The sequence below is a fragment of the Phyllostomus hastatus genome, unplaced genomic scaffold (genome assembly GCF_019186645.2).
Source record: "Phyllostomus hastatus isolate PE091 unplaced genomic scaffold, TTU_PhHast_1.1 phas_contig_37, whole genome shotgun sequence".
In the NCBI taxonomy this organism is placed as follows: domain Eukaryota; kingdom Metazoa; phylum Chordata; class Mammalia; order Chiroptera; family Phyllostomidae; genus Phyllostomus; species Phyllostomus hastatus.
Window position 1 is genome coordinate 11538299 of NW_025333867.1, and position 25895 is coordinate 11564193.

Below are 25895 nucleotides of genomic sequence, written 5' to 3' on the forward strand. Positions count from 1 at the left end.
TTTGTGATAATTCTTTTCCTAAAATAATTGATTTGTAGGAGAAATGAGTAGGTCCATAGCTGCTGAGAGGAGAGATGTGGTCAGTGTTCCTGAGAAATCTGTGTAGTGCCTTAGAGCCCCATCCATAAGGGCTGCTCCATACTGTGTCTTGGAATTGGCCTTTTTGTGCATTCCAAGGTAGACTTCATGTCTAAGAAATTTATATACATGCTCACTGTCACAAGGAAAGAAATAGGAAAATGTATTTAAAAACATGGTTTCCTTGACCCTTCTACCCTCTCTAATTTCATTCTCCCAATAATGTTAACCTCTGGTGTCTAACCTTCTAGTGTCTCTCCATATTCATACCAGCATATATATTTATATGAAGGTAGCTTTTGTTCTTTATTTTTCCTTTCTTCTTTCCTTCCCTCCTTTCTGCTGGAGCATTGGTTAGATCCTCATTCTAATACATGAACTGTAACATTTTTTGAGATAATATAGAAAATATGCACTTGGGCTGGGTACAAAGTCCATTGTAGAGTTACAAACTACAGTATTTATGGATGAAATGATATGTTTGGGGTTTGCTTTAAAAAACAACATAAAAATGAATTGTGGAGGAGAGGTAGTTGAAACGAGAAAAAATGTTGAAGCTGGGTAATGGGAAAATGGAGGTTCCTTATCCTAGTCTCTTTTTTTAAAATGTATGTTTAGATTTTCCATAATAAAAAGTAAAAAGAAAAATCACATGGAGAATCACACTAGCATAGAACTAAAGCCTGGTTCTGTTTGAATTCCAACTCTGCCACTTAGTTGCTGTGATTCCGGACAAGCTGTTTAATCTCTGATAATTTTACCACTGTTAATAAGACCATGTAACATTTTAGAATATTTACTTATAGGTAACTTTTTAATACATTTTAAACTCATAATGTATATAAAATTATATAATGTATGTGTAAATATATATACTAGCTATATTCATTTTGAAGAAAGTATGTATTTTTTATTAGCACAAGCTGAAAATGCTCATATAAATTACTAGTCCTGAGCTTGGATTTCCAGTGAATTCATTGCATGAAACAAAAGTCTGTCACTGATTCTTGCTAGGTTGGGACCTTTTTAGGCCTTGGGTGTGCTTTTGAGGAAGCTGATACTTTTTGAGCAATAGGAGACCTAATTTCCCTGCATTTGGACCTGCATGCTGTGCTTGGCCCCAGGGGTGGGAGTGATGATGGTGCTAGCCTGGCATTGCTGCTAGAGCATGGTAGCTACCAAATACAAGTTCAAACCATAGGCCTCCAGGTTTTGGTCACATTTTTATTAGAAGCTCTCTGTGCTTGGCTGATGTCAGTTGGGCAAAAGTTCCTTTTTTCACAATAGGCTTTTGTCTGGGAAAAGGTCTCTTGATAGGCAGGCTGCAGTTTTCCCAAACATCTGGTCAGAAGACTATCCCATGAAAGTTTCATATAATATATATTTGTATAAATAGAGATTTTAATATGTATAGAAAACATTTCTGGAAGTATTCTAAAATTCTAAATGGTTAGCTAAATGTATATATGTTTTATATATATATATATTTACAAATACCATAAGTACATATACCATACATACACACACACACAGACACACACACAGACACACACACATATATATATTTACAGGCATACCTTGGAGATATTGTAGATTTGGTTCCAGACTACCACAATAAATTGTGCCACAGAAATTTTTGGTTTATCAGTGTATGTAAAAGTTATGTTTATGCTATACTGTGATGTAGTATAGACTGTAGCCCCTTAAGTGTGCACTAGCATTATACCTAGAAGACAATGTACATACCTCAATTAAAAATACTTTTGCTAAAAAATACAAACCATCATTTACGCCTTCAGCAAGTTTTAATCTTTTTGCTGGTTGAAGGTCTTTTTTAAAAATAAATATTTTTTTATTATAGTTGACACACAATATTGTATTAGTTTCCTGTATACAACATAGTGATAAGACGTTTTATGTACCTTATGAAGTGATCATTCTGATCACCCATCTCAAAGCCTGTATAGTTATTACAGTATTATTGACTATATTCTTTATGCTGTGCTTCACATCCATGTAACTTTTTATAACTGGCAGCCTGTACTTAATCCCTTTGAACTGATTTACCTATCACCCCAACGGCCCTTACATCTGGTGACCATCAATTTGTACTATCTGTAAGTTTATTTTCATTGTGTTTATTTTGTTTTATAGATTCCACATATAAGTGAAATAATATGCTATTTGTTTTTGACTTATTTCATTTTGCTTAATACCCTTTTGATCCATTTATGTTGTTAAAAGTGGCAAGATTTTTTTTTATGGCTAGGTAATATTTTACTGTATACGAGATCTGCCTGGAAAAAGTCCAGCCATTGTTAATATAACAAGAATGGTTTGCACAACATTGATATAACCTGGCATCCAAGGAGAATGGATTGGAATGTGTATGCATGAACAATAACTTCACTGTACTAGTCAGTGGGGTTGGTAGACACTGTTGAGTGAGCATGTGTACTGTGTGGACGTCTCATTCAAAATGAGTTAAGTGGGCTTGGGCCCACTTAATTTAACCTGGGTTCCAAACCAAAACTGGCCACTGCTTGTGTGACTTGGGGAAACCTGATGAAAGTGATAATGCAAGTAGAGACGGGTTGCTGAATGTGTAGGGTTTGGAACTGCTTATTAAGATGTGCACAGCATGTTGAAGTAAGTTGCTGTTTGTTTGTGGTTTGTTGACCTTTGAGATTTTAGGAAACTCCACAGCTGGAGCCTAGGCAGACTGCTTGTGCCTGAAAACTGCTGAAAGAGTTGGGCCAGGCGTGCAAGTTGGGTGGAGCAGGGTCTGGGAATCACCACGGCAGGGCAAACGATATTAGCCAAGTTGATTGTGATCTGTGATTTGGCAGCCACCTGTATCAGGCTGGTTGAGTAGAAGGAGACCTCAACAAAGGAACAATGGCACCTGTTAGCACTTCCATCCTGGAGAGAGTTGCCCTGACTCCTGCTCCGCCAGCCCTTGCCATGAAGCTACTCAATTTTAGTTCATTCCTGTATGTTCCTGGTGCTTTTCAAGCTGCTTCTCTTGCACTTGAACACATAATGAGTGAGTAGATGGATGAACAAATTTATGCGCAAGCTCCTCAGGAGGAATTCCTAGATCTCCAGAAGCCCTTCATCTCTCCTGGATACAATCCCCTCTGTTTTTTCACAGCCAGATGTTATAGGGACACTCCTTTCTGGCACTGCCCAGGTTGGGGAGCTCCATGTGGGGCTGTGACCCCTGCTCTTCAAAGGTACCTGTATAGCTGAGATTTCCCTCTCTATTCTTAATTGGCACACTTTGGGTGGGTGACCTGCACATTTCACATCTCTGCAACTCCTACCAGTCTCCACATGGCTTTTTCTATATCCTTAGTTATATTCTGTTCAGCTAGTCTTGGGGTAGTTCTCAGTGATGGTGGTTTTATTATTTAGGTGTAATTTTGAAATGGTTGTGGGAGAAGGTGAGCACAGTGTTTACCTACTCTGCCATCTTGACTGAAAGGCTCCCAAGTTGTAGATATTTTAAGTGTTCTTTTTTTTCTCCCCAAGCAAAACTGTATCCAGCTTTATTAAATATACTTTTTACCAACAATCATGGTATTTCAGGCAGGACATGGGCAGACAGTCATTAACGGTCTACAACAACTTTCAAACTCCCTTCTTCAATGGACTACCAAAATGAGAAAGCCACTATTAAACCCAATGAAGTCTTCATTTGCTGCTGTGAACAGGGAAAGTTTAGAGTGAGGATTAACATTTCACATTAGGCATGTTATTTAACAACTTTTCACAAACCAACTCTGATTTTCAGGAAATGAAATGAAAATGGCAGAATTATTGGTCTGTGGATCCATAATCTAAAAAGGGAACTGCTGCTCTTTTGAGCGATGTCATCTCAATGGCGACACTGGAAAGTCCGAGTGCCCGACACACCAGTAACCAAGTTTTTTAGGTCAGGTCCCAACAGGTCTCTGGGCTTAAGGGAGTCAAGTTAATGCTTAAAGTGGTGAGGGAGTAAAGGACTTAAAAATGAATTCTGGTTTTCCCACACCATAAGGTTCTTGTGCCAAGGTGGCTAATGTGTGTCAACATCAAGGGATTCTTCCTCCCAGGAACCAAGAGGAAGTCTCTCAAAATTAGAAGGGAAAGTTGTTATTTTTCCTATATCAGTCCAGCTTTGGAGCCATTCTTTTAGTACTGTATGTCCTTACCCCAGAAACAACAATAAAGTGATCTGTGTGGTAACAACATAGCTTAAAAAAAAAGTAAAGCAAAATTCTATATTTTTATAAAACTTGATAAAAATAGTATTTCAAACTGTACAGCCACCAGAAATACACATTTATAATAAATGTACATACTTCACTTGGCATCTCCAGCACCTTCAGCTTTCTGTACCTGGTCTGTTTTGGCATCTATTTTCTGCAGGGTTATTCCCATCCTTGCCAGCATCAACTTTCCCCTTTTTCCTTTGGTACCTTCTCCACCATCTTCGCAGGGGCCTTGCTAGGCTTGGGCTCTGGCTTTGGAGGAGCAGGTTTAGCAGATAACCTGGTAGATCTTCTCTGTGGTTCATTCTTCACCTTGGCTTTATCTCCTTTAGCATCCCCTTCAGCCTTTCTCTTGGGCATGATGGTGACTGTGGTGGGACATAGGAGCTGGGTGTGGGGATGCAGCAGTGTGTCGGCTTTGGCTGGTCCAGGGGTCGTTCTGGCCTCCTCTTCACACTGACAGCTTAAGTGTTCTTAAATTATCAATAAATTCAATGTAACTAGTGCATTTGCTCATTGAACAAAAATAAATGTTGAGCTTCAGTTGTTTGCCAGATACTGTTCTAAATGCTAGGTGTGCAACAGTGTTTGGAGCAGACAAAAACTTCTTCTCTTCTGGAACTTACATTCTAGTTAATAGTGGTAAACAGAGAAGTGTTAGGTATAGTATTGATAGGGTGGTGATAATAAGTCCTATTAAAATTCTAGTATAATTAATTTTAGAACCTGATAAAAATAAGATTCATCTCTACCATCTGTACTGAGATAACTTGTTAAAGGTTGATTGTCCTATCAAATATGTAATTATAATATGGAAATTATTATGTTATAGGTGCAAAATGGATCAGTGGGACAAAACATAGATGGTCCAGAAACAGACATGAAATGAGAATTTTTGTCATTGATAAAAGTGGCTATTCAGAACAGTGGATTGATCAGTGAAACGGTATTTCAGTCAACTAGCTCTTCAGGACTCCAAAATAGATTCCAAATCAGTTTAGGAATTAAATGGATAAAAGAGAGAGCATGAAAATACGAGAAACATGACTTTGAAAGCATGATTCTAGAACTAGAGGAGAAAGGATCAATACTTTTGACATTAAAAGACTCAAAATTTCCTAAGGACAAAGAGAAACCAACCATAAATAATGTGAAAAAACAAATGATAAACTGGTGATGATACTGACAGTGTTCATAATGGACAGAGGGTTAATGTTCTCTAGTAAGGTATCTTAAAATCAAGGGAAAAAAACTTGATAAAAAGATGCAAAGGAAGTGAAAATAGAATTCATACACAATGCAAGTTGAAACCATTTACTTTTTTTTCTCTATCAGGTTGCTTTACAAATTGAACAGATTGCTAATACCTAGTGTTGCTGGTGAGACTATGTGTTGGTAAAGCACTTCTGCAGGCTAGTTTGGTAATACATGCTAGGACCTTAAATGTACCTCATTTGACGTGCAATTTCTACTTAAATGCAATGTAATGAAATAACTGGGTAAGTGTGCAAAAATGTTTTTTAGAAAAATGTTTATTGTCATGTTCATAATAGCAAAAATATTGGAAATCACCTAAATATCATTGATTATACATCCATGCAATGAAATACTAAGCAGATTTCTATTTACCAACATGGAAAAATGTCCATCATATAGTTTATGTGTGAGAATCAGGCTGCAGTATGTTTACTTAGCATGCCACAATTTAATAAAGCATATGTAACTATATCTACATGTATATTCTGATTGATGAAGACAGTGTATATACCAATGAGGTAAAAAGTGGTTATATGAATGATGATTTTATTTTTCTTCATATAATTTAAAATATTTAGAAGTTTCTGTGATGTAATGCCTATTCTTTTTATAATCAGAGTGGAGACACTGAAGCTCTTTTTTAGGTGAGGAGGTGGAGGAAAGTTGAAGATGAGAATGGAAGCAGTGATTTTAGAGGCCCCAGATCCACAGTTTCCCGTAGCCTTTGTCAGGGATCTTGCACACCTGAGTGCTGCCTCTGCTGGGTAGGATGTAGAGGGGTGATACCTGGAATGAAGGGCCTATGACACATGGGGTACCCCTCTGCGCTCTGACTGCTACCCTCATGGCATCATGAAGTTTTATGCCAAGGTTGCAGGCAAGGATTTTATAGAACTCTTTGTCCATGTCAGTGGCACCATATCAAAACTGGCAAAAGTCTGTGTGCTTCATGTGAGCCAAGACAAACTGTGCTTTGGGACCACTCATTCCAGGGTCATGCATAAGGCCAGGGTGTGGTGGGAGGTTAAGTGGGGAGACTTCTTCCACTGGTTTCTCATGGAAGGTGTTTCAGAAGAATTCAGAAAGATTTATTTAGAGCTGGCATCTGAGCATTTGTTCAGAACAGTGAGAAGCACAGGGAATGCCCCTGAAGTTCCAGTCAACCAACATTGTCCCTGCCTCATTGGGCTGGCAGCTGGTGGCTCTGCAGCTGCTGTTGCCCACAGGTGGGATCTGCCTGTGGGGGTGCTTTCCAGAAGGGCTGGGGAAGATTTCCCAGAGCCTAGAGATCAGCCCTGTGATGTTAGAGTTTATCTGCCAGCTTTGAAGACTGAAGAACATTATAGAAAGGATGGTAAGCATGGGTAATCAAGTGCTGGTTGAAGCAAATCTAATGACAGAATGAACTTCAGTGTAGAAACTATTGTAGTATCTATAAAAAGTTATTTCAACAACCTTGGAAATCCTCCATTGCCTGCTCTGGATATGTCTTAAAACAGAAACCTGAAGAGCATGTTGCAGTGTGGGTAGGGAATAGGAAGCTTCTGCAGTTTTTCGAGGGACAGCAAATAAATCCTACAGTGGCCTTATGTAATATTTTGAGCAATACTCTTTTCTTCATCTTCAGATGTCAGTCTTTAGTATTTCTTTCCTTCCTCATAAAAATTCAACCAGGCTGTTTTATTATGTTATTTTTTAAAGCTTATGGTCTTTTCACAATTGAAACGGACCCTGAGTTGATTGGATTAAGAGTCTGCATCCTCAGTCTGATTTATATAGAATGTATATTCCGTTGAGCTCCTCTTTCTTTGTAAAGCTTGCATTACAAAATCATTGGTGAAAGAGTTGTATAGTTCATTTTTGTGTTTATTAACTTTGTCAGTTCTTTTCATGCTTTTTGAGAGGCAAACAAGAAAGGATTTTGTACTTCAATTCTTTTTGAGGAAAAAGGAATGTAACAAAATAAATAAAAATAACTTTGAATTCTTAAATAATTGGATCAATATTGTATGATAAAACTCCATTGTGTAAAATGGGAATTTCATCAAGTATAAACATTTTCTGAGGGATTTTTCTTAATTTAGAGAGCTTAATGTGATATCTGAAAGATACAAGGTATTTATCATTTGTTGCATCGCTAGCTGTGTGTTGTTTTTCGAAGTATATATTAGTGTATATTCATGATTTTAGATTTATCATCTACAGAATTTGAATTGGTTATTTATTAGGTCAACTAATAATGCATATTGTTCACACAAGAATTCAAAAAAATAGTCAAGTTTAAGTGGACCAAGGTGTTTCTTGTGTGTAACTTATATGAACCATGTTTCCATTTTTTCCCAATAGTATTGTTGTTCAATTTCCAAAGTAATTTTTTTTAAAGGGAAGCATTTTTTTTAAAGATTTTATTTATTTATGTTTGGAGAGGGAAGGGAGGGGGAGAGAGAGAGAGAGAGAGAGAGAGAGAGAGAGAGAGAGAGAGAGAGAGAGAGAAAGAAACATCAATGTGCGGTTGCTGGGGGTTGTAGCCTGCAACCCAGGAGTGTACCCTGGCTGGGAATTGAACCTGCGACATTTTGGTTCGCAAGCCTGTGCTCAATCCACTGAGCTACGCCAGCCAGGGCTTTTTTTTTTTTTTTTAATATATTTTATTGATTATGCTATTACAGTTGTCCCATTTTCCGCCTTTCACTCCCCTCCACCCTGTACACCCACTCCCACCCATATCCTCCCCTTTAGTCATGTCCATGTGTCATACTTATAAGTTCTTTAGCTTCTAGATTTCCCATACTATTCTTACCCTCCCCCTATCTATTTTCAACCTACCATCTATGCTACTTATTCTCTGTACCTTTTTCCCCTCTCTCCTCCTCCCACTCCCCTGTTGCTAACCCTCCATGTGATCTCCATTTCTGTGGTTCTGTTCCTGTTCTAGTTGTTTGCTTAGTTTCTTTTGGTTTTGCTTTAGGTGTGGTTGTTAATAATTGTGAGTTTGCTGTCCTTTTACTATACATGTTTTTTCTTTATCTTCTTTTCTTAGATAAGTCCCTTTAACATTTCATAAAATAAGGGCTTGGTGATGATGAACTCCTTTAACTTGACCTTAGCTGAGAAGCACTTTATCTTCCCTTCCATTCTAAATGAAAGCTTTGCTGGATAGAGCAATCTGGGATATAGGTCCTTGTCTTTCATGACTTGGAATACTTCTTTCCAGCCCCTTCCTGCCTGTAAGGTCTCTTTGGAGAAATCAGCTGACAGTCTGATGGGAACTCCTTTGTAGGTTACTGTCCCCTTATCTCTTGCTGCTTCTAGGGTTCTCTCCTTCATTTTTACCTTGGCTAATGTAATTATGATATGCCTTGGTGTGTTTCTTCTTGGGTCCAACTTCTTTGGGGCTCTCTGAGCTTCCTGGATTTCCTGGAAGTCTATTTCCTTTGCCAGAATGGGGAAGTTCTCCTTTATTATTTGTTCAAATACGTGCTCAATCTTTTGCTTTTACTCTTCCCCTTCTGGTTCCCCTATAATTCGGATGTTGGAACGTTTAAAGATGTCCTGGAGGTTCCTAAGCTTCTCCTCGTTTTTTTTGAATTCTTATTTCTTCATTCTTTCCTGTTTATTTTTTTTTTCTTCCTTCTGGACCACTCTATTGTTTTGAGTCTCAGTTTCCTTCCCATCACTATTGGTTCTCCGTGCATCTTCCTTCATCTCTTTTATGGTAACCTGCATTTTTTCATGTAATTTGCACCCAGAATCAACCAATTCTGTGAGCTTCCTGGTCACCAGTGTTTTGAACTGTGCATCTGATAGATTGGCAATCTCTTGGTCGCTCAAAAGGATGAGCCCTGGGGCATTGATCTGTTTTTCTGTTTGAGACATGTCTCTCTCTATCCTTTTTTTTTTTGGTCTGGTCCCTCCTGTTACAGTGAGGGGCGGAGCCTTAGGTGTTCACCGGGGCTGGACACCCCAGTTGCTAGATTGTGACGTTGTATGTGGGGGCGGGGGTGGGGGGGAACAATGGCAGTATCTTAGTTCTCCTGGGATCTCAGTCCCTTCCCTGGTATCCTGGGTTGCGTGCTCTGCCTTGCTTCACAATTGCAGCCTTACTGGGTGCGCCAGTTGCCGCTTGCGTACTCAGGGTCCACCTGCTGCGATCTTGCGTGCCCTGGAGGGCTTATGCGCTCCCAGTTGCTTTTTTCATCCAGTTCTCCCTGTTCTCCGAACCGGGACCGGAGCCTGCTGCTTGTCTCCACCCCTCCTACAGGTCTGGATGAACGGGTCTACTTCAACTTCTTGGCTGTCCGACTTCCATTCAGATAAATTCTCTATCAGTTCTGGGTGTTATTCTGCCTCTAAATTGTTGTTGTTCTAATCTTGGTTGTGTGCGGAGGTACGGTGAATCCACCAATGCCTCCATCTTCTCATTTATCCTCCAAAGTAATTCTTTTTGTTTTTTTAATCCTTACCTGAGGATGTGTTTAATTGATATGAGAGAGAGAGTCAGAAAGACAGATAGACAGACATTGATGTGACAAGATTGATTGGTTGCCTCCTGGTGGTGATCAAACCTGCTACCTGGGTGTGTGCCCTGACTGGGGATTGAACCCACAACCCTTTGATGCATGAAGGACCCTCCAACCAACTGAGCTACCCACCCAGGACCAAAATAATTCTTAATGCTTTATTATTTTCAGAAGAGGATGGAGGGGTTTTAAAGGGCTGGTACAATGATTAAAAATCTCGTGGAGAAGGGAGGTTCATATGAAATTTAGTTTTGTAATGGTTTATGCAATAAGACAATTCATTAACTTTGCAGCCTATATATTTGCTGACTCAGTGAATTCCCATGACTATTTTTCCATAAGTAGTGAATAATTTTACTAGATTTGGTGATTAAATACTTACATTTGTTATTATTGTTACTATTATTATTTGCTGAATTCCTTTTATGGTATTGCAGAAAGAAAGCAAAAGCATGAAACACCTAGGTAAGTCACTTGAACTTCTGGTGGTTAAGGTCTCTTTCAGTGTGAATAGATTCTGATTCAGTACTCTGAGGGTTACAATATAAGAAGATTAAAAGGTTGTTTTCAGAAGTATTTAAAATATCTTTAAGTTATTAATACATAAGCTATTTAGTTTTTAATTTCTGAGTTACACAAATTGCTTGATAAATATTTCCAAAGCTGTTTGTGGAAATGTTTTTAAAGCTATTTTTAATGTTTTTAAAATCCCCTGCTTTCATCTGCATTTTTGTAGACTTTAAATGCCAGATGAAAATGAAAAACAAATGTTTTAATACAGTGCAATGATGATAAGATCTGCAGATTTTTTTTTTCTGTGCCATAACACAGAAATGACTTACTGTAATTGTTTCTATCAACTCTTCCAAAGTTTTCTTTGGTGGTTCATTAATTAAATGAGAATTTTCAAGCTATAATAAAAGTATCTTTTTATCTATTTAATCCTCTTTCCTTCCATTAAAGAAAATAAATCATTGATGGACTGTATTAAAGTGCCTCCTTATATCTAGAAATGTGTGTTTCAGTGTAGTTTTATTGTTCCACTAAATATAATTTGCTAAAAGCTACTAAAATGTTGCTTATAATAATGTTTATTCATAAGTATATGAATTATTCAGTGAATAAGGACATAAGTGCCAACCAACATCAAAAGAAATCAGACAAATGTCTGTTGGTTGGTGAACCTATAAGGGTCCTCCTAGTTCTTTTTATCCCCATTGGTTCAAGGAGTTGAAAAATGCTTGATATTTAACATAAGTCTGGAGACACATTAGTGTTATGTTTACTTTTTTAGCAGATCTGTAACTCTGGTAATTGACAGCATATTGGTGTGTAGTTTTTGGTTCTTGGGCTAATAGCATATAATTTGAAGCTCCTCTACAATGCCTAGTATGTATTTCAATACTGCCAACTTTTATCATTTGCCCATTGGTATCATTTAATCCTTTGTTTATTATTAGCATACTTGTGCAAGGATATTGCTTAATAAAAGTGGCTTATTGTGTATCTAATAATTTTTCTTAAAAGAGTAGCTACTATACCTCTTGTTTTTATCATTCTGCTTTCAAAAGATGAAGTTAGCTTGTCATGTGTACTTTAAGGTTGGTTTATTCACTGTACTTTGTACTTCTTTCATTATTTTAAATGACTATGTAATGTATACATAGTATATTGTTTTAATTAAACAAATGAGGTTTTTGATGGTCAAAGTCAGACTTTTGTTAACCTGTTTAGTTTATTCACCTAAGAAAGACCCTGTGACAGATTTTCAAAGATCGTTATTACATTTGAAAAATCCTTTTAGGAGAATCTGTAGGCACTTAATGACAACTTATAGACGAAAGAAAGTTAAAAATATCCTGTTAGTCAGGCATGGCTTGTGAACTGAAAACATTTCAAAACTAAAGTCAGTTTTCTTAAGTCTTAGACTCTTTCCTGAGTGTGATAGGAAATTATTTTATTTGTGATTTTAAGCATAAAAACATTATCTGCAATGCATGATATTTATGACTGGAGGTGGGTTGAAAAAAGACACATCTTTCCATAATTCATTCTACAAATAATTGCTGAGTACATACTATGTGGTAGGCACTTTTGTATGTGTGGTGAACATTGCACTTTAAACAGTGGATGTTCATCTATTTCTAATTTAAATGGCTTAGCGTTCTTCCTGAGATAATGGTTTGTCCATGTTTGGGGAGTGTGGATGATGCCTCATGGTAAAGAAATGCCACTGAATTTTCGCATCTGAACTAATATAATGAATGGGAGTTTTCAGCTGCTTCTCATTTGTATGTCTCTTCGATCATAAATAAGAAAATAGATCATACTTTTTGACTTATGACTGTCCACTGTGGCCTGGACATTACTTTGTTTTATTTGGACAGACTTTGAGGTTCACATAGTTAAGTTTAGGATCCTCTATAAAGGCCCTCAAAATGGATTGAGAACATTGGGAGTAAGTTGGAAATGCCTTGTCTTCGTTTTTTTTGGTTTGCTATTTTTTTGAAGTGAGAGGCACTCTAATCTCAATCATGTTTCATGCCAGAAAGAGCCAGTATCTCAGGTACATAAGAAACAATCAAGGTTTTCAGAATGTTGGATATCAAATACACAAATGACCACATAGGATTCAGGGAAAGAGTGATATTAGACTCCTGTTAGTTGGGAAACCAAGGATCTGGTCTGGTTTGCAATTAATTATGTGTGTGTGTGTGACCTTGAAAAAATTATTGAACATCTCTGGGTTACAGTTTCTTCAGTTGAGGGGGTCTAGACATTAATTGAATCAAGTTTCTTGGCTTTGATTGTATGAAATCCTGGCATGCCCTCCTACTGATAATCAAAACCATCATGTTAAATGTAGCTGACAATTTGATATTTTTATTATCTTTTTAGTAATATTAATGTATTGATAATTTCTTTACTTAATAAGTTTTTATCCCACTGTTTTTCCGGAAATAAGGATTGTGGAGTATTTCTGCTTAAAAATTTGTTTCTTTATAAAGTGAACTAGACCAAATTTGAAAGTAATCAGTTGAAGTCTCATGCTTATCTATTTATAGTCTAATACTACAGACAGGAATTAATAGTATCAAATTAATTAAATCACCACTCAGTGGTGGTTTAATTTTCCAAGCCAATTAATTGAAGCATTTTCCTTTGTCAAGAATTGGTTTTGTAGACATTAATCAATAAGGCAGGCTAATTATCCATTCCTTCCTTAATATTTGTTTTTCCTACAGTGGTATGGTATCTTTCAGTAATATAATTTCTGTGGGAACTGTATTGAAATATGTCTTTTTTCTCATGAAAGATTTTATTAATATGTGTTACTAAACTTCAGGTTTATCAATTCACAATGGTTTTCAAGCACATTTTCTTTATTAAAGATTTTATTTATTTACTTTTAGAGAAAGGGGAAGGGAGGGAGAAAGAGAGGAGGAGAAACACCAATGTGCGGTTGCCCCTCACGCGTCCCCTACTGGGGACCTGGCCTGCAACCCAGGCATGTGCCCTGATGTGGATGGAATTGAACCAGTGACCCTTTGGTTTCCAGTCCAGCACTCAATCCACTAAGCTACATCAGCCAAGGCATTTTCAAAACAAGCTTTCTAGACTCTTGTCCATATTCAGAAACATGTTTAAAGAGGTAACAGTAGGATATCACATTTAAAGAATACTTATTTCTGAAACTTCTATAATTTTATGTGTCAACTATTAAATTTCCTAGTGTGGCTGTTTTTAAATATCAGTGTATTCATTGCTTATTGTGCATTTTGTTAATTTAAATGTGAAAATAAGTATTTACCTCCTGACTTTGGCAAACAATGGGTCTGATGTGTTGATTAGCAACAGGATATTAATTTGATGTAGTTTTGCTTTAATATGTTACCTAAGCATTATTTTTGATAATTTTAAATTTCATACTTACAGAAAACTTTAAAAAATAATAAAGGCACATCATTACTCTAAACCTTTTTTTCATGCAAATTGTTTACTTCTTGCCCCATTTTTTAAATTTAAAAAGTATTCATTTTTAAAATTATACAATCACTCCTGGCTGGTGTGGCTCAGTGGATTGAGTACCTGCCTGTGAATCTAAGGGTAGCCTGTTTGATTTTCATTTGGGACACATGACTGGGTTGCGGGTCAGATCCCCAGTAGGGCGCACATGAGAGGCAACCACATATTGTTATTTCTCTCCCTCTCTTTCTCTCTCCATTCCCTTCTCTCTAAAAAGTAAATAAATAAAATCTTAAAAAAAATAAAATTATACAGTCAAATTGATTTTGGGCAGGGATGGTACACTACTATGAAATTTAACTCATTTTTTCATGTAGCCACTACTGCAATCAGGAACATAAATATCCCATCACTCCATAAGAGCTCCATTTATAATTATACCCAGCTCTTATCTCTCACTTCTGGCAATTCTCTGTTCTCCATCCCTATTATTTGTCTTTTCTAAAATGTCAGATAAATGGAATCATATGTGCCTTTTCAGGTTGACTTCTTTCATCCAATTTTAAACCTCCCTGGAATGGTTTCTTTAAAAAAAATTTTAGAAAAGTTTTCTTATACAACTGAATTGGACAGTAACACCTTTCAGATGATCGATCATACAATCATGATAAGCTCCCTAGTTTTAAGGAGCTGATAAAGCTTTTATTCCCAGGAGTGAAAAGTGACATACTTTTGGACTCCTGGTAGTCAGGTCTCAATTTTAATGCATTTTGGTTCTGTTCCTCCAGTATGTGTATGCATGTTCTTTGAATGATGGAGGAGATATGGGAGACATACTGCAAAAAAGATCTTGTACCTGTCCTGTGGAATTGTGTAAATGAAATCTGAGGTGTTTTTACTTCATATTGTAAGTCACACATGTTGTGTTCTTGGAGAATGAATAAAAATTGGCAATATTTTGTAGTTTCCCTGGATTTTTCTTTTGCAGCGTGCTTAGTAATATCATCAGTTCGTCCTGCAAGAGGTTTTGATTTGAATTCTTCAATTTCTTCTCTAGTTTTTTAAAAATATATTTTATTGATTATCTATTACAGTAGTCCCATTTTCCCCTCTTCACTCCCTTCTTCCCTGCACACCCTTTCCCACCCACATTCCCCCACTTAGTTCATGTCCATGGGTTGTACATATAAGTTCTTTGGCTTCTACATTTCCTATACTATTCTTACCCTCCCCCTTTCTATTTTCTACTTACCATCTATACTACTTATTCTCTGTACCTTTTCCCCTTCTCTCCTCCTCCCACTCCCCTGTTGCTAACCCTCCATGTGATCTCCATTTCAGTGGTTCTGTCTGTTCCTGTTCTAGTTGTTTGTTTAGTTTGCTTTTGTTTTTGTTTTAGGTGTGGTTGTTATTAATTGTGAGTTTGCCATCATTTTACTATTCATATTTTTAATTCTTTTTCTTAGATAAATCCAATTTCTTTCTCTAGTTTTGTACATCTTGATTTAGCTTTCTGTATTAGTGTCATCTGCTTCTTGGCAAACTTGATAAACATCCTGGGAAAATGTTTTAGCCTTCCACTTCTTCAGGGAGCCTGCTAGTCAACTATTTTCTCTGTCTTAGATTTCCCAGTTCCAGAAGTGGGTGGTGAAGTCAACTTGTCTTGCACAGGATCCTTCTTGGTTGCCCAGCAGCCACTGCATCCACTGCTCCTACTGCTGCTGCCCTCTGTTTTTATCACTTGAAAATATGGTGTAAATATAGTCCTTTTGTTCCTAACTACTTTAGTATGTAGTTATTAAGAGCAAGGGCATTCTCTTATATTACCATAGTACAGTTTTCAGAGTCAGGAAATTTAACATGAATACCAATTTTTCCAATTAATAGATTGGAAAATCAATTTTTTATAGAAAATTTTCTTCTAAAAACCCATGGTATTGTCACAGGTGTGCACAGGTAACCAGGTTCTTAGTGATCGAGGACAAAGAATTGAACCGAACACACAAAGTTTACAGCATAAAGAAAGAGGGGAGGTTTATTAAGTGATAGTACATACCACAGGACACGGGAGTGAGCCAGCTCTGAGCAGAGGAAAAAAAGGGCATGTGGGCTGGGGGATTCTATTCTTATAGGGGCAGAAGCCCCCTTGCTAGTCTTTGGCGGGCTTTTCCTGCGCAGGTACAAGGAGTTGGATTTCAAAGCTACCGCGCATGTGTGGTTTCCCATGACTTTCTTGATTGGCTACTGGAGAGGGAGTCCCACAATGTTATTTCATTATAATGATATTATAATGAATCAGGGGTAGTGCGCAGGCGCATTCTATGATTCAGAGTTATCCCAGAAAACAGGAACAACCCGTCTTAGGGGGTCTTTGTCATGTATAGGTGTTTTCTACCTCAGCCCTGCGGGGCCTCGGGAGCTTCCTTCCTGACTACCTCCTGCCTCAGTATCATATTATATTTGCTTGTAATGTCTCATTAGTGTCCTTTATTCTTGATTTTGACATTTTCAAAGAGCACAGGCCAGGTATTTTGTAGAATGTCTGTCAATTTAAGATTATGTGATTAGATTTTTTTATTAGATTTGAGTTATGCATTTTTGGCAAAAACATCACAGAAATGATAGTGGATCCTTGGCATTGTATTATGTCAAGAAGCACGCAATGTGATTTTAATTTCTGATTTCATTATGACTTCCTAATAGTTAACATGCGATATAATAAGAACTTTCTTTTCTTCCATGTATATTTGTTCATTGATTTATGTTATTAGGGTGTAGTTGAATATTTTCTTTTCTAAATAGATTACAATCATTAGTTACATTAATGCTCTAATTGTCTTAGATTTGGGAATGAGAGCCCCTTCATTATGGTTCCTGTATACTTTTGGCATGTCCTCATCATTCTTTGAGTAATTTCTTACTGTCACAATGTAACAAGGTGGTCAGGCCAAATAGCTGGGGAACAGGGGGAGTCCCCAGAACCACACCAGAAAGAGCACCTCCTTCTAAAACGGAGGGAAAAACCCCAAGGCAGTGGATTCAAAAAGCAGCTGGTGAGAGCCCACCTCCTCCAAAGGGAAGGGCCGCCAGAGAAGGGAGACTGCCTGAAGCAACTGTAAACAGAGTAGCCAGGGTTGCCTGGCAACCAAGCAGCCCAAATTTTCTTGGGCCGAGGGAGGAGGCTCATGTCAGAGGAAACAGCAAACTGCTTGGTGGCAAAGCAGCTTGTGACCCAGCTGGAGGGAAGTTGTACTGAAGCTGTGTGGGACCGAAAAAGTTAAAAACACACGTGTATGGTGGAGGTCAGCAATCCACAGCAGCAGCAGGACTCCCTGCGCCAGGTCAAGATGTATGTGTGCCTGTGCATGACTGGAGACCTTGCCCCTTGTGCAAAATGGTGGCTGGAAGAGGGGAAAAGACAACTGAGATAAACATGGTGGACAGTAGCTCACATTGGTTGAAAAGCTGGACACTCCCAGTATGTGGGATTTTTGGAGAGGGTTTTAAATAAAACACAGGCAGAAACCCCTCTCTGTTTCTTTGTCTTGCGTGGGCTGGAGTGCTTGTGGGAGTTGTAGATGCCGGCCACCTGAGGCTTAGGTCGCGTATGGGCAGGAGCCACCTGGAAGAGGTGGTATCCTGTGCTGGGATGTACTTGTAATGTCTCATTAGTGTCCTTTATTAGTGCCTCACCAAGTGCCAGCCCCTGGGTTGCTGTGTATTGTCTCTTGACTGACTTATTTCACTTAATGTAATGCTCTCCAGGTCCATCCATGGTCTTGCAAAAGGTAAGATTTCCTTTTTTTTTTTTAATGGGCACATAGTATTCCATTGTGTAAAGGTACCACAGATTTTTTAATCCACTCATCTGCTGATGGGCAATTGGGCTGTTTCAGATCTTGGCCATTGTTAAATTGAACATAGGGGTGCATATATTCTTTCAAGTTAATGTTTTGGCATTCTTGGGATATATTCCCAGAAGTGAGATTGCTGGGTCAAAAGACAGATCCATTTTAATTTTTTGAGGAAACTCCATACTGTTTTCCACAGTGGCTGTACCAGTCTGCATTTCTATCAGCAGTGCACAAGGGTTCCCTTTTTTCCACATCCTTGTATGCACTTGCTATTTGTTGATTTATTCTAGCAGGTGTGAGGTGATACCTCATTGTGGCTTTAATTTGCATGTCTCATGACAATAGTGATGTTGAACATTTTTTCATATGTCTACAGGCCTTCTGTATGCTCTCTTTGGAGAAATGTCTATTCAGGTCCTTTGCTCAGTTTTTAATTGGATTGTTTATCTTCCTGGGGTTGAGTTGTATGAAGTCTGTATATATTTTGGAGATTAACCCTTTATCAGATGTACCATGGGCAATTATGTTCTCCTGTGCACTGGTTTCTTTTTTTATTTTGTTGATGGTTTCTTTTGCTGTGCAAAAGCTTTTTAGTTTGATGTAGTCCTATTTGTTTCTTTTTTCTTTTTTTCCCCCTTGCCCTAGGAGACCTATTGGCAAAAATATTACTGTGCACTGTTAGACTCAGTCTGAGATTTTACTGTCTATATTTTCTTTTAGGATATTTATGGTTTTGTGACTTATGTTTAAATCTTTTATCCATTTTGAGTTTATTCTTGTGTATGATGTAAGTTGGTGGTCAAGTTTCTTTTTTTTTTTTGGCATGTACCTGTCCAATTTTCCCAGTCTATTTTTTTAAGAGACTGTCTTTACTCCATTGCATGCTCTTGCCTCCTTTGTCAAATATTACGTGACCATATACGTATGGGTTTATTTCTGGGCTCTTGCTCTGTCCCTTGACCTATATGCATGTTTTTATGCCAGTACCAGGCTGTTTTGATTATGATGGCCTTGTAGTATTGTTTGATATGAGGTATTGCGATCCCTCCTACTTTGTTTTTCTTTGTCAAGATTGCTGAGATTCTTTTTTTGTTTCCATATACATTTTTGGGGTATTTGTTCGAGATCCGTGAAATATGACATTGGTATTTTAATATGAATTACACTGAATCTATAGATTGCTTTGGGTAGTATGGGCATGAAATAGTCTGGTGCAGTCATAAAACTTTTATATTTCTCTCTAAAGGTTATTGTCTGAAAAATTATTTTCAATTTTTTTTCTAAAATTTAGTGGTTTTCAGTATAGCTACAGTTGTGCAGCCATCATCACAATCCATTTTAGAACTGTCATCACAACAGCAAGAGGGCATACTCATTAGCAGTCACTCTTCATTTCCTCCCAACCTCCACCCGCCTCCTCCTCAGCAATAGGCAACTACTAATCTACTTTCTGTCTCTACAAATTTGCCTATTCCAGATGTTCATATATAAATTAAATTGTGTGGTGTGTGGTTTTTTGTGACTGGCTTCTCTGACTTAGTACAATGGTTTTAAGAAGCATCCATTTTGTGGCATGTGAGTACTTCATTCCTGTTTCCATTGTTGCAAGGATGCACCACATATTATTTACCCTTTCACCACTTGCAGACTATTGAGTTGATTCCACTTTTTGGCTATTAGTTAATAATGCTGTGAACATGGATGTTTTTATGTGAACATCAGGTTTTCATTTTTCTTGGTTGTATATGCTTAGTAGTAGAGTTGGTAATTCATGTAGTAATTCTATGTTTAACTTTATAAGGAGCTGCCAAACTGTTTTCCAGACTGTTTGTAACTTTTACATTCCCACCAGTAATTTTCATTTCTTCACAGCCTCAGCAGCATATTATTTTTTTGCCTTTTTGATTATATCCTAGTGGGTATAAAGTGATACCTCATTTGTTGTTTTGATTTTCATTTTCCTGAGGACTAATGACATTGAGCTTCATTTTATGTGCTCATCAAATATATTTTGTATCATTTTTGGCAAAATAACTATTCAGATTTGTTGCCCATTTTTAAATGATATATATATATATATATATATATCATTTAAATATATATATATATATTACTATTGAGTTGTATTTTTTTATATATTCTAGAGACAAGTCTCTTATCAGATACACTGTTTCTTCATATTCTGTGGCTTGTCTTTTTACTTTCTTGAGCATGTCCTTTGAAGCACATTTTTTACAAATGAAATTTATTGGGGTGACATTGGTCAATAAAATTATATAGGTTTCACATGTATAATTCTATGATACATAATCTGTATAATGCATTGTTTGCCCACCACCAAAGGTCACGGCATCTTCAGTCATGTCCAGCAGAAGTATCACTGGCTTGAGTGTGGTTGGTTGGGTAAAGTTATGGGTGTAATAATTTATAGTTTTAATTTGAACATTTCACGTAAAATGTCATATGGTGTGCTTGAGTGTGATATTCTTGTTACAGAATTAGATGCTCATGATTTTGTAAGAAAGGATTTTTGTAATAAAAGAGGAGAGTTATTTGTACCAGACCCTGTATTTGACCTTCTTTATGCTTTACTATCCCCACATCCCCCTTCCCTCTGATCTGTCTGTTATTTTTGGTATTTTTCATTTGTACATCTGTTACTTTCAGTTTAATATCCCACATATGAGTGAAATGTGGTTCTTAACTTTTTCTGTCTGACTTATTTCACTTAGCATGATATTTTCAGGATCTATCTATGTCAGCGATTTTCAACTGGAATGCCGTAAGATTTTTTAAAACATGCAGTTCCTGACTATTTAGTCAGGGGCACTGACCTCTTTATTCTCAGATTGTCAACTAAAGAGATGACATCAGCCAACACAACAATAGCTGTCCAGTGTGAGTCAAAATTATACCTATTTTTTTTGTCAGATTGGCAAAAAATATATTTTTGGTGTTCTGTGAAATTTTAGTATTTACATGTGCCATGAGTTGAAAAAAGTTGAAAATCGCTGATCTGTGTTGTCACAAATGGCAATATTCCATCTTTTCTTGTGGCTGAGTAGTATTCCATTGTATATATGTACCACATCTTCTTTATCCAGTCATTTATCAAAAAACACTTTAGTTGTCTCCATGATTTGGCCACTGTGAATAATGCTCCAATGAACATAGGGGTACATATTATCTTTGCGAATAAATGTTTTCAAATATTTTGAGTAGAAACCCATATCTAACCTTAATTTTTTGAGGGCCCTCCGTACTGTTTTCCATAGTGGCTGTACCAGTTTACACTCCCACCAGCAGTGAATGAGGGTTTCTTTTTCTATGCAACCTCTCCAGTACTTGTTACTTGTCTTGTACTTGTGCATGCCATGAGATGAAAAATATCATGGCATTTCATTGTAGTTTTGATTTGCTTTTCCCTGATAGCTAGTGAAATTGAGTCTCTTTTCACAGATTTGTTCGCAATTCTTAAGTCTTCTTGGGAGAAGTGTCTGTTTAGGTTCTCTGCCTATTTTTAATTTGTTTGGTTTTGTGTTGTATGAGTTCTTTATGTATAGGGTTTGGCAGAAGTAATGCCTGCTTGAGTGTGGTTGGTAGGGTAATAATACAGGTATAATAATTTATAGTTTTAATTTGAACATTTCGCCTAAAATGTCATATGGTGTGCTTGTGTGTGATGTCATTATGTTACATAATTACATGCTTATGATTTTGTAATAAAAGAGTTTGTAATAAAAAGGGGGTGTTATTTGTGCCGGACCCTGTATTTTTGGATGTTGACCCATTGTTGGAGCTTTTGTTTGCAAAAACATCTCCCATTCAGTCTGTTGCCTTTTAATTTCATTGTCTGTTTCTTTTGCAGTGCAGAAGCTTTTTAGTTTGATGTAGTCCCATTCATTTATTGTTGCCTTTACTTCCCTTGCCTTTGGGATCAAATTCATAAAGTCCTCTCTAAGAACAAGATCCATAACTTTAGTACCTATGTTTCTTCCATGTAATTTGTGTTTTAGGTCTTATATTTAGGTGTGATGCATTCTTAGTTAATTTTTGTATACGGGAACAAACATTAGTTTCATTCTTTTGCATATGGCATTCTTATTTTCAAGATTACAGTTCTAAAGAAACTCAAGTTACAAGAAAACACAGATAGACAATTTAACGAGCTCAGAGATGAAATCAATGAACAAAAATGAGTACTTTACCAAAGAAATGGAAACTTTAAAAAAGAATCAAATAGAAAATCTGGAGATGAAGAACTCAGTAAAAGAGATTAAGAATGAATCTGTGAGCTAGGAAATAGAGTTGACCAGATGGAGGAAAGAATTAATGATATTGAAGATAGAAATCTAGAAATGACACACAGGGAAGGAAGAGAGAGACTCTTTAAATTTTTATTAAAACCATGTCTGATTGATTTTTTTCTTTTGTTGCTCATGGTGGTGTATCTAAGAAGGCTTTGCCTAACCCAAAGTCACAAAGAAATACCGCTGTGTTTTCTTCAGAGATTTATAGTTTTTTGCTCTACATTTAGGTATATAATACATTTGAAGTAAAATTTTGTTCTATAAGGAAGGGACCCAACTCTAGTCTTTTGCATGTAGATATCAAGTTGTCCCAACACCGTTTGTTAAAAAGATTATATTTTTCTATTGTTTAAAAATTATTTGACTATAAATATAAAGGTTTATTTTTGGATTCTTAATTTGATTTCATTGATCTATATGTCTCTCTTTATTCCAGCACTTCACTGTCTTGATTATGTAGCTTTGCAGTAAGTTTTGAAATCATGGAATATGAATCCTCCAACTTTGTTCCTGTTTTTCAAGATCATTCTGGCTATTTTGAGTCTTTTCTGTTTTCATAATATTTATGATCAGTCCATTTCTGCAGGAAAGCCAGCTCAGAATTTAATTGGGATTGCAGTTTATTTGTGCATCAAATTGGGAGTATTGCCATCTTAACAATATTGTCTTCCCAGCCATGTCTTTCCATTTTTTTTAGATGTTTAATTTCTTTTAAGAATGATTTGTAGTTTTCAAAATACGGGTTTTGTATTTCTTTTGTAAAACTTATTTCTGAGTACTTTATTTTTTTCATACTATTTTGTACAAGTGTCTTTTAATTGTTTTTTTGCATGTATGTATGCAATATGTCTCTCATATCCCTATCCTCTACTCCTATATTTGTCATGTTTTAATTCCTATGTCCCATTGATACCATGAATTGTTTGGAATATATTCAACCTCTTTAAGCAATTATGTGACATGTTTTTTTTTTTTTTTTTTGGTCAGGCACTATATGATAGGCATTGAGGGTATATCAGTAGAATTGATTAAACATCATGTGTTCTCAAAGAGGTGACACAAATATGATATCTAAGGTTTAATACAGCAAATATTAGAATGATGTAGTGGAAGCATTGTAAAGGGGAGGATAAGGAATATTTTGTTAGAGACGGTAACATTTAAGCTTGACCTTGAAATATTGGTAAGGATTTTGCATACTGGGAAAAACTTTATAGGTAATTGACACAAGAAAAAGGAAAGCATAAAAGCATAAAAATACTTGGCTGTTCATAAGAGGTAAACAGGCTTATGTGGTGTCAGATGACAGGGAAATGACTGAGGGTGAAGTAGGAAATATAGAAGAATCTAGTTTTTATAGCTGTTAATGAAATGTTAAGGATTTTGCTCTGTCCATTGTGGTTCAGTTGGTTGGAGTGTTGTCCCATAGAATGAAAGCTTGTAGGTTCTATTCCCGGTTAGGACACATATCCAGGTTGTGGGTTCTGTCTCCGGTCGGGATGTGTCTGAGAAGGCAACTAATCTGTGTTTCTCTTTCTCTCCCTTCCTCTCCCTCTAAAAGCAGTGAAAAACATCCTCAGATGAAGATTTTAAAAAGTTAAGAATTTTGTGGGCACTGGAGACCACTGAGCAGTGTCATGGGAAATTTTTATTTTTATATTTTTGAGGGGCGGAGTTGATGAGATCCGTATTTTGGAGAATTAGCTCTGGTGTTTGCTGAGAGTGGATTGCAGTGGAGATATAGTAGGGGCAGAGAACTCAGAACAGCAATTTTCAACTGGTGTGCCACACAAATTTTTAAAACATGCAGTATCTGACTATTTAGTCAAGAGCACTGACCTCTTTTTCCTTAGATCATGGGTATCAAACTCATTTTCACTGGGGGCCATATCAGCCTCGCCATTGCCTTTAAAGGGCCAAAGTAATTTTAGGGTTGTATAAATGTAACTACTCCTTAACTGTTAAGGAGTTGACATTACATTTGGCCCTTTGAAGGCAACTTCAAGGCTGATGTGGCTGGTCTCTGGTGAAAATGAGTTTGACACCCCTACCTTAGATTGTCAAATAAAAACAAATGACAGCAGCCAAAACAATAGCCATCCAGTGTGAATGAATCAAAATTATACTTTTTTTTTGGCAGATAGGCAAAAATTATAATGCAAATTTTGGTGTTCCACAGTATTTTTTAGTAATTAGTTTGTGTGTAATGAGAATATCTAGGGAGAGAAGATGAAGGTCTCAACTAGGAGAGCAACAGTAGAATTGAGAGGAATGTTTGAGTTTGCATTGTGACAGAAAGATTCTGAGTATTCAGGGGATGCGATAGGGAAGGAGACGAGTCAGGATAACCTTGAGTTGTCTCATTTAGTTTATTGGATGATGATAATGTCTTTCTGTTTTTTCACTCTTTGTTGTTGTGTTGCTGTTGTAATTTTATTAAATAAATTATGTAGACTTGTTTGATTGCATCATTGGCCATGAGCTTTAATTCAGTCTCCAGCCTCCTTGTTTTTTTTAGAGGAGGTCAAGTTTATGTCACAGCACTCAAAACCCCAACTCTCTAATCACATGATTACCCTTACTGGTTTGGCCAGCCATAACATTGAGTTGCCATAAATATTATATAACTGTGATATTGAGGGCTCATGAGTAACAAACACGTTCTTTGGATTTTGAGTCTCTTTCCAGAAACCAGGACAGAAGTCAATCACAATCCTTATTATACAACATACTCCAAACTCACTTAGCTCTCTTTTCTGGCATACATCTCCGTATATCCAGATTCTATGTTTAATCTGCTATTACCTTGATAATCAATTTTCAATAAAGTTTATAACTTCCTTTTCCTGTTCATCCTCCTTTCCTGCTCCCCAAACACACATATGCCTATTTGCAGCCTCATTACCACATTTGATTAAACCAGTGGTCAGTTCCTGCATTGATAGGATGATATAAATCTTTTCTCTTTTGCCCCTTTTGAAGGTTTCAAGAACTCTTATTTTTGTCTTGATTCCTTTTAGGGATAACAACTTTTTCCTTCTGCAGATGTTAAAGTAGGATCACTTTATAATACTCTTGAAGTTTGTTTTTGCTTTTCTATTACCTGCTGTGTTAGTTTGCTGGGGCTGCCATAATAAAAACTGATAGACTTGTGACTGAAACAAGAAAAATTTGTTTTTTCATGGTTCTGGAGGCTGGAAGTCTAAGACCAACGTGTCAGTAGGGTAAGTTCCTTTTGAGGCCTTCGTCTGTAGCGTGTAGATGATGTTTCTCTCCATGTCTTTACATGGTCATTTTTCTGTGTGTGTCTTTGTCCTAATTTCCTCTTCTTATAAGGACACCAGTTGTATTGAATTAGATCCCATCTATATGAGCTCATTTTACCATAATCACCTCTTTAAAGGCCTAGTCTTCAAATACTGCCACATTCTGAAGTACCAGGGGTTAGTACTACATGATTTTTTGCTTGGGACACAAAGCAGCTTGTACACCTGTCTAATCTGTTTCCTCTGGATCTTTTTGTTTATCTGATTCCCATCTCTCTCTCATATATTTATTTTCTTGACCATATTGTAGTCTTTGGTTGTACTTGTTCATATTTTAGAGTGACGCTATAAACAGCTGATTGCTTTACTTTGTGTATGGGCAGAGTTT

The 25895-nt window shown here is 36.8% G+C and overlaps 2 protein-coding genes and 1 pseudogene across 4 annotated transcripts in view; 2 read left to right on the forward strand and 1 right to left on the reverse strand.

Moving 5' to 3' along the window:
* EXOC2 (exocyst complex component 2) overlaps positions 1 to 25895 on the forward strand; it is a 254233-nt gene that overhangs the window by 19941 nt on the left and 208397 nt on the right. The gene's annotated exons all lie outside the window — the stretch shown is intronic.
* On the reverse strand, positions 4426 to 4697 carry LOC123820782 (annotated as a pseudogene).
* On the forward strand, positions 6444 to 19362 carry HUS1B (HUS1 checkpoint clamp component B). Its single transcript, XM_045841668.1, is given in 5 exon segments — positions 6444 to 6817; positions 6921 to 6982; positions 6985 to 7113; positions 7116 to 7220; positions 19223 to 19362. Coding segments are annotated over 5 exon segments (810 nt in total).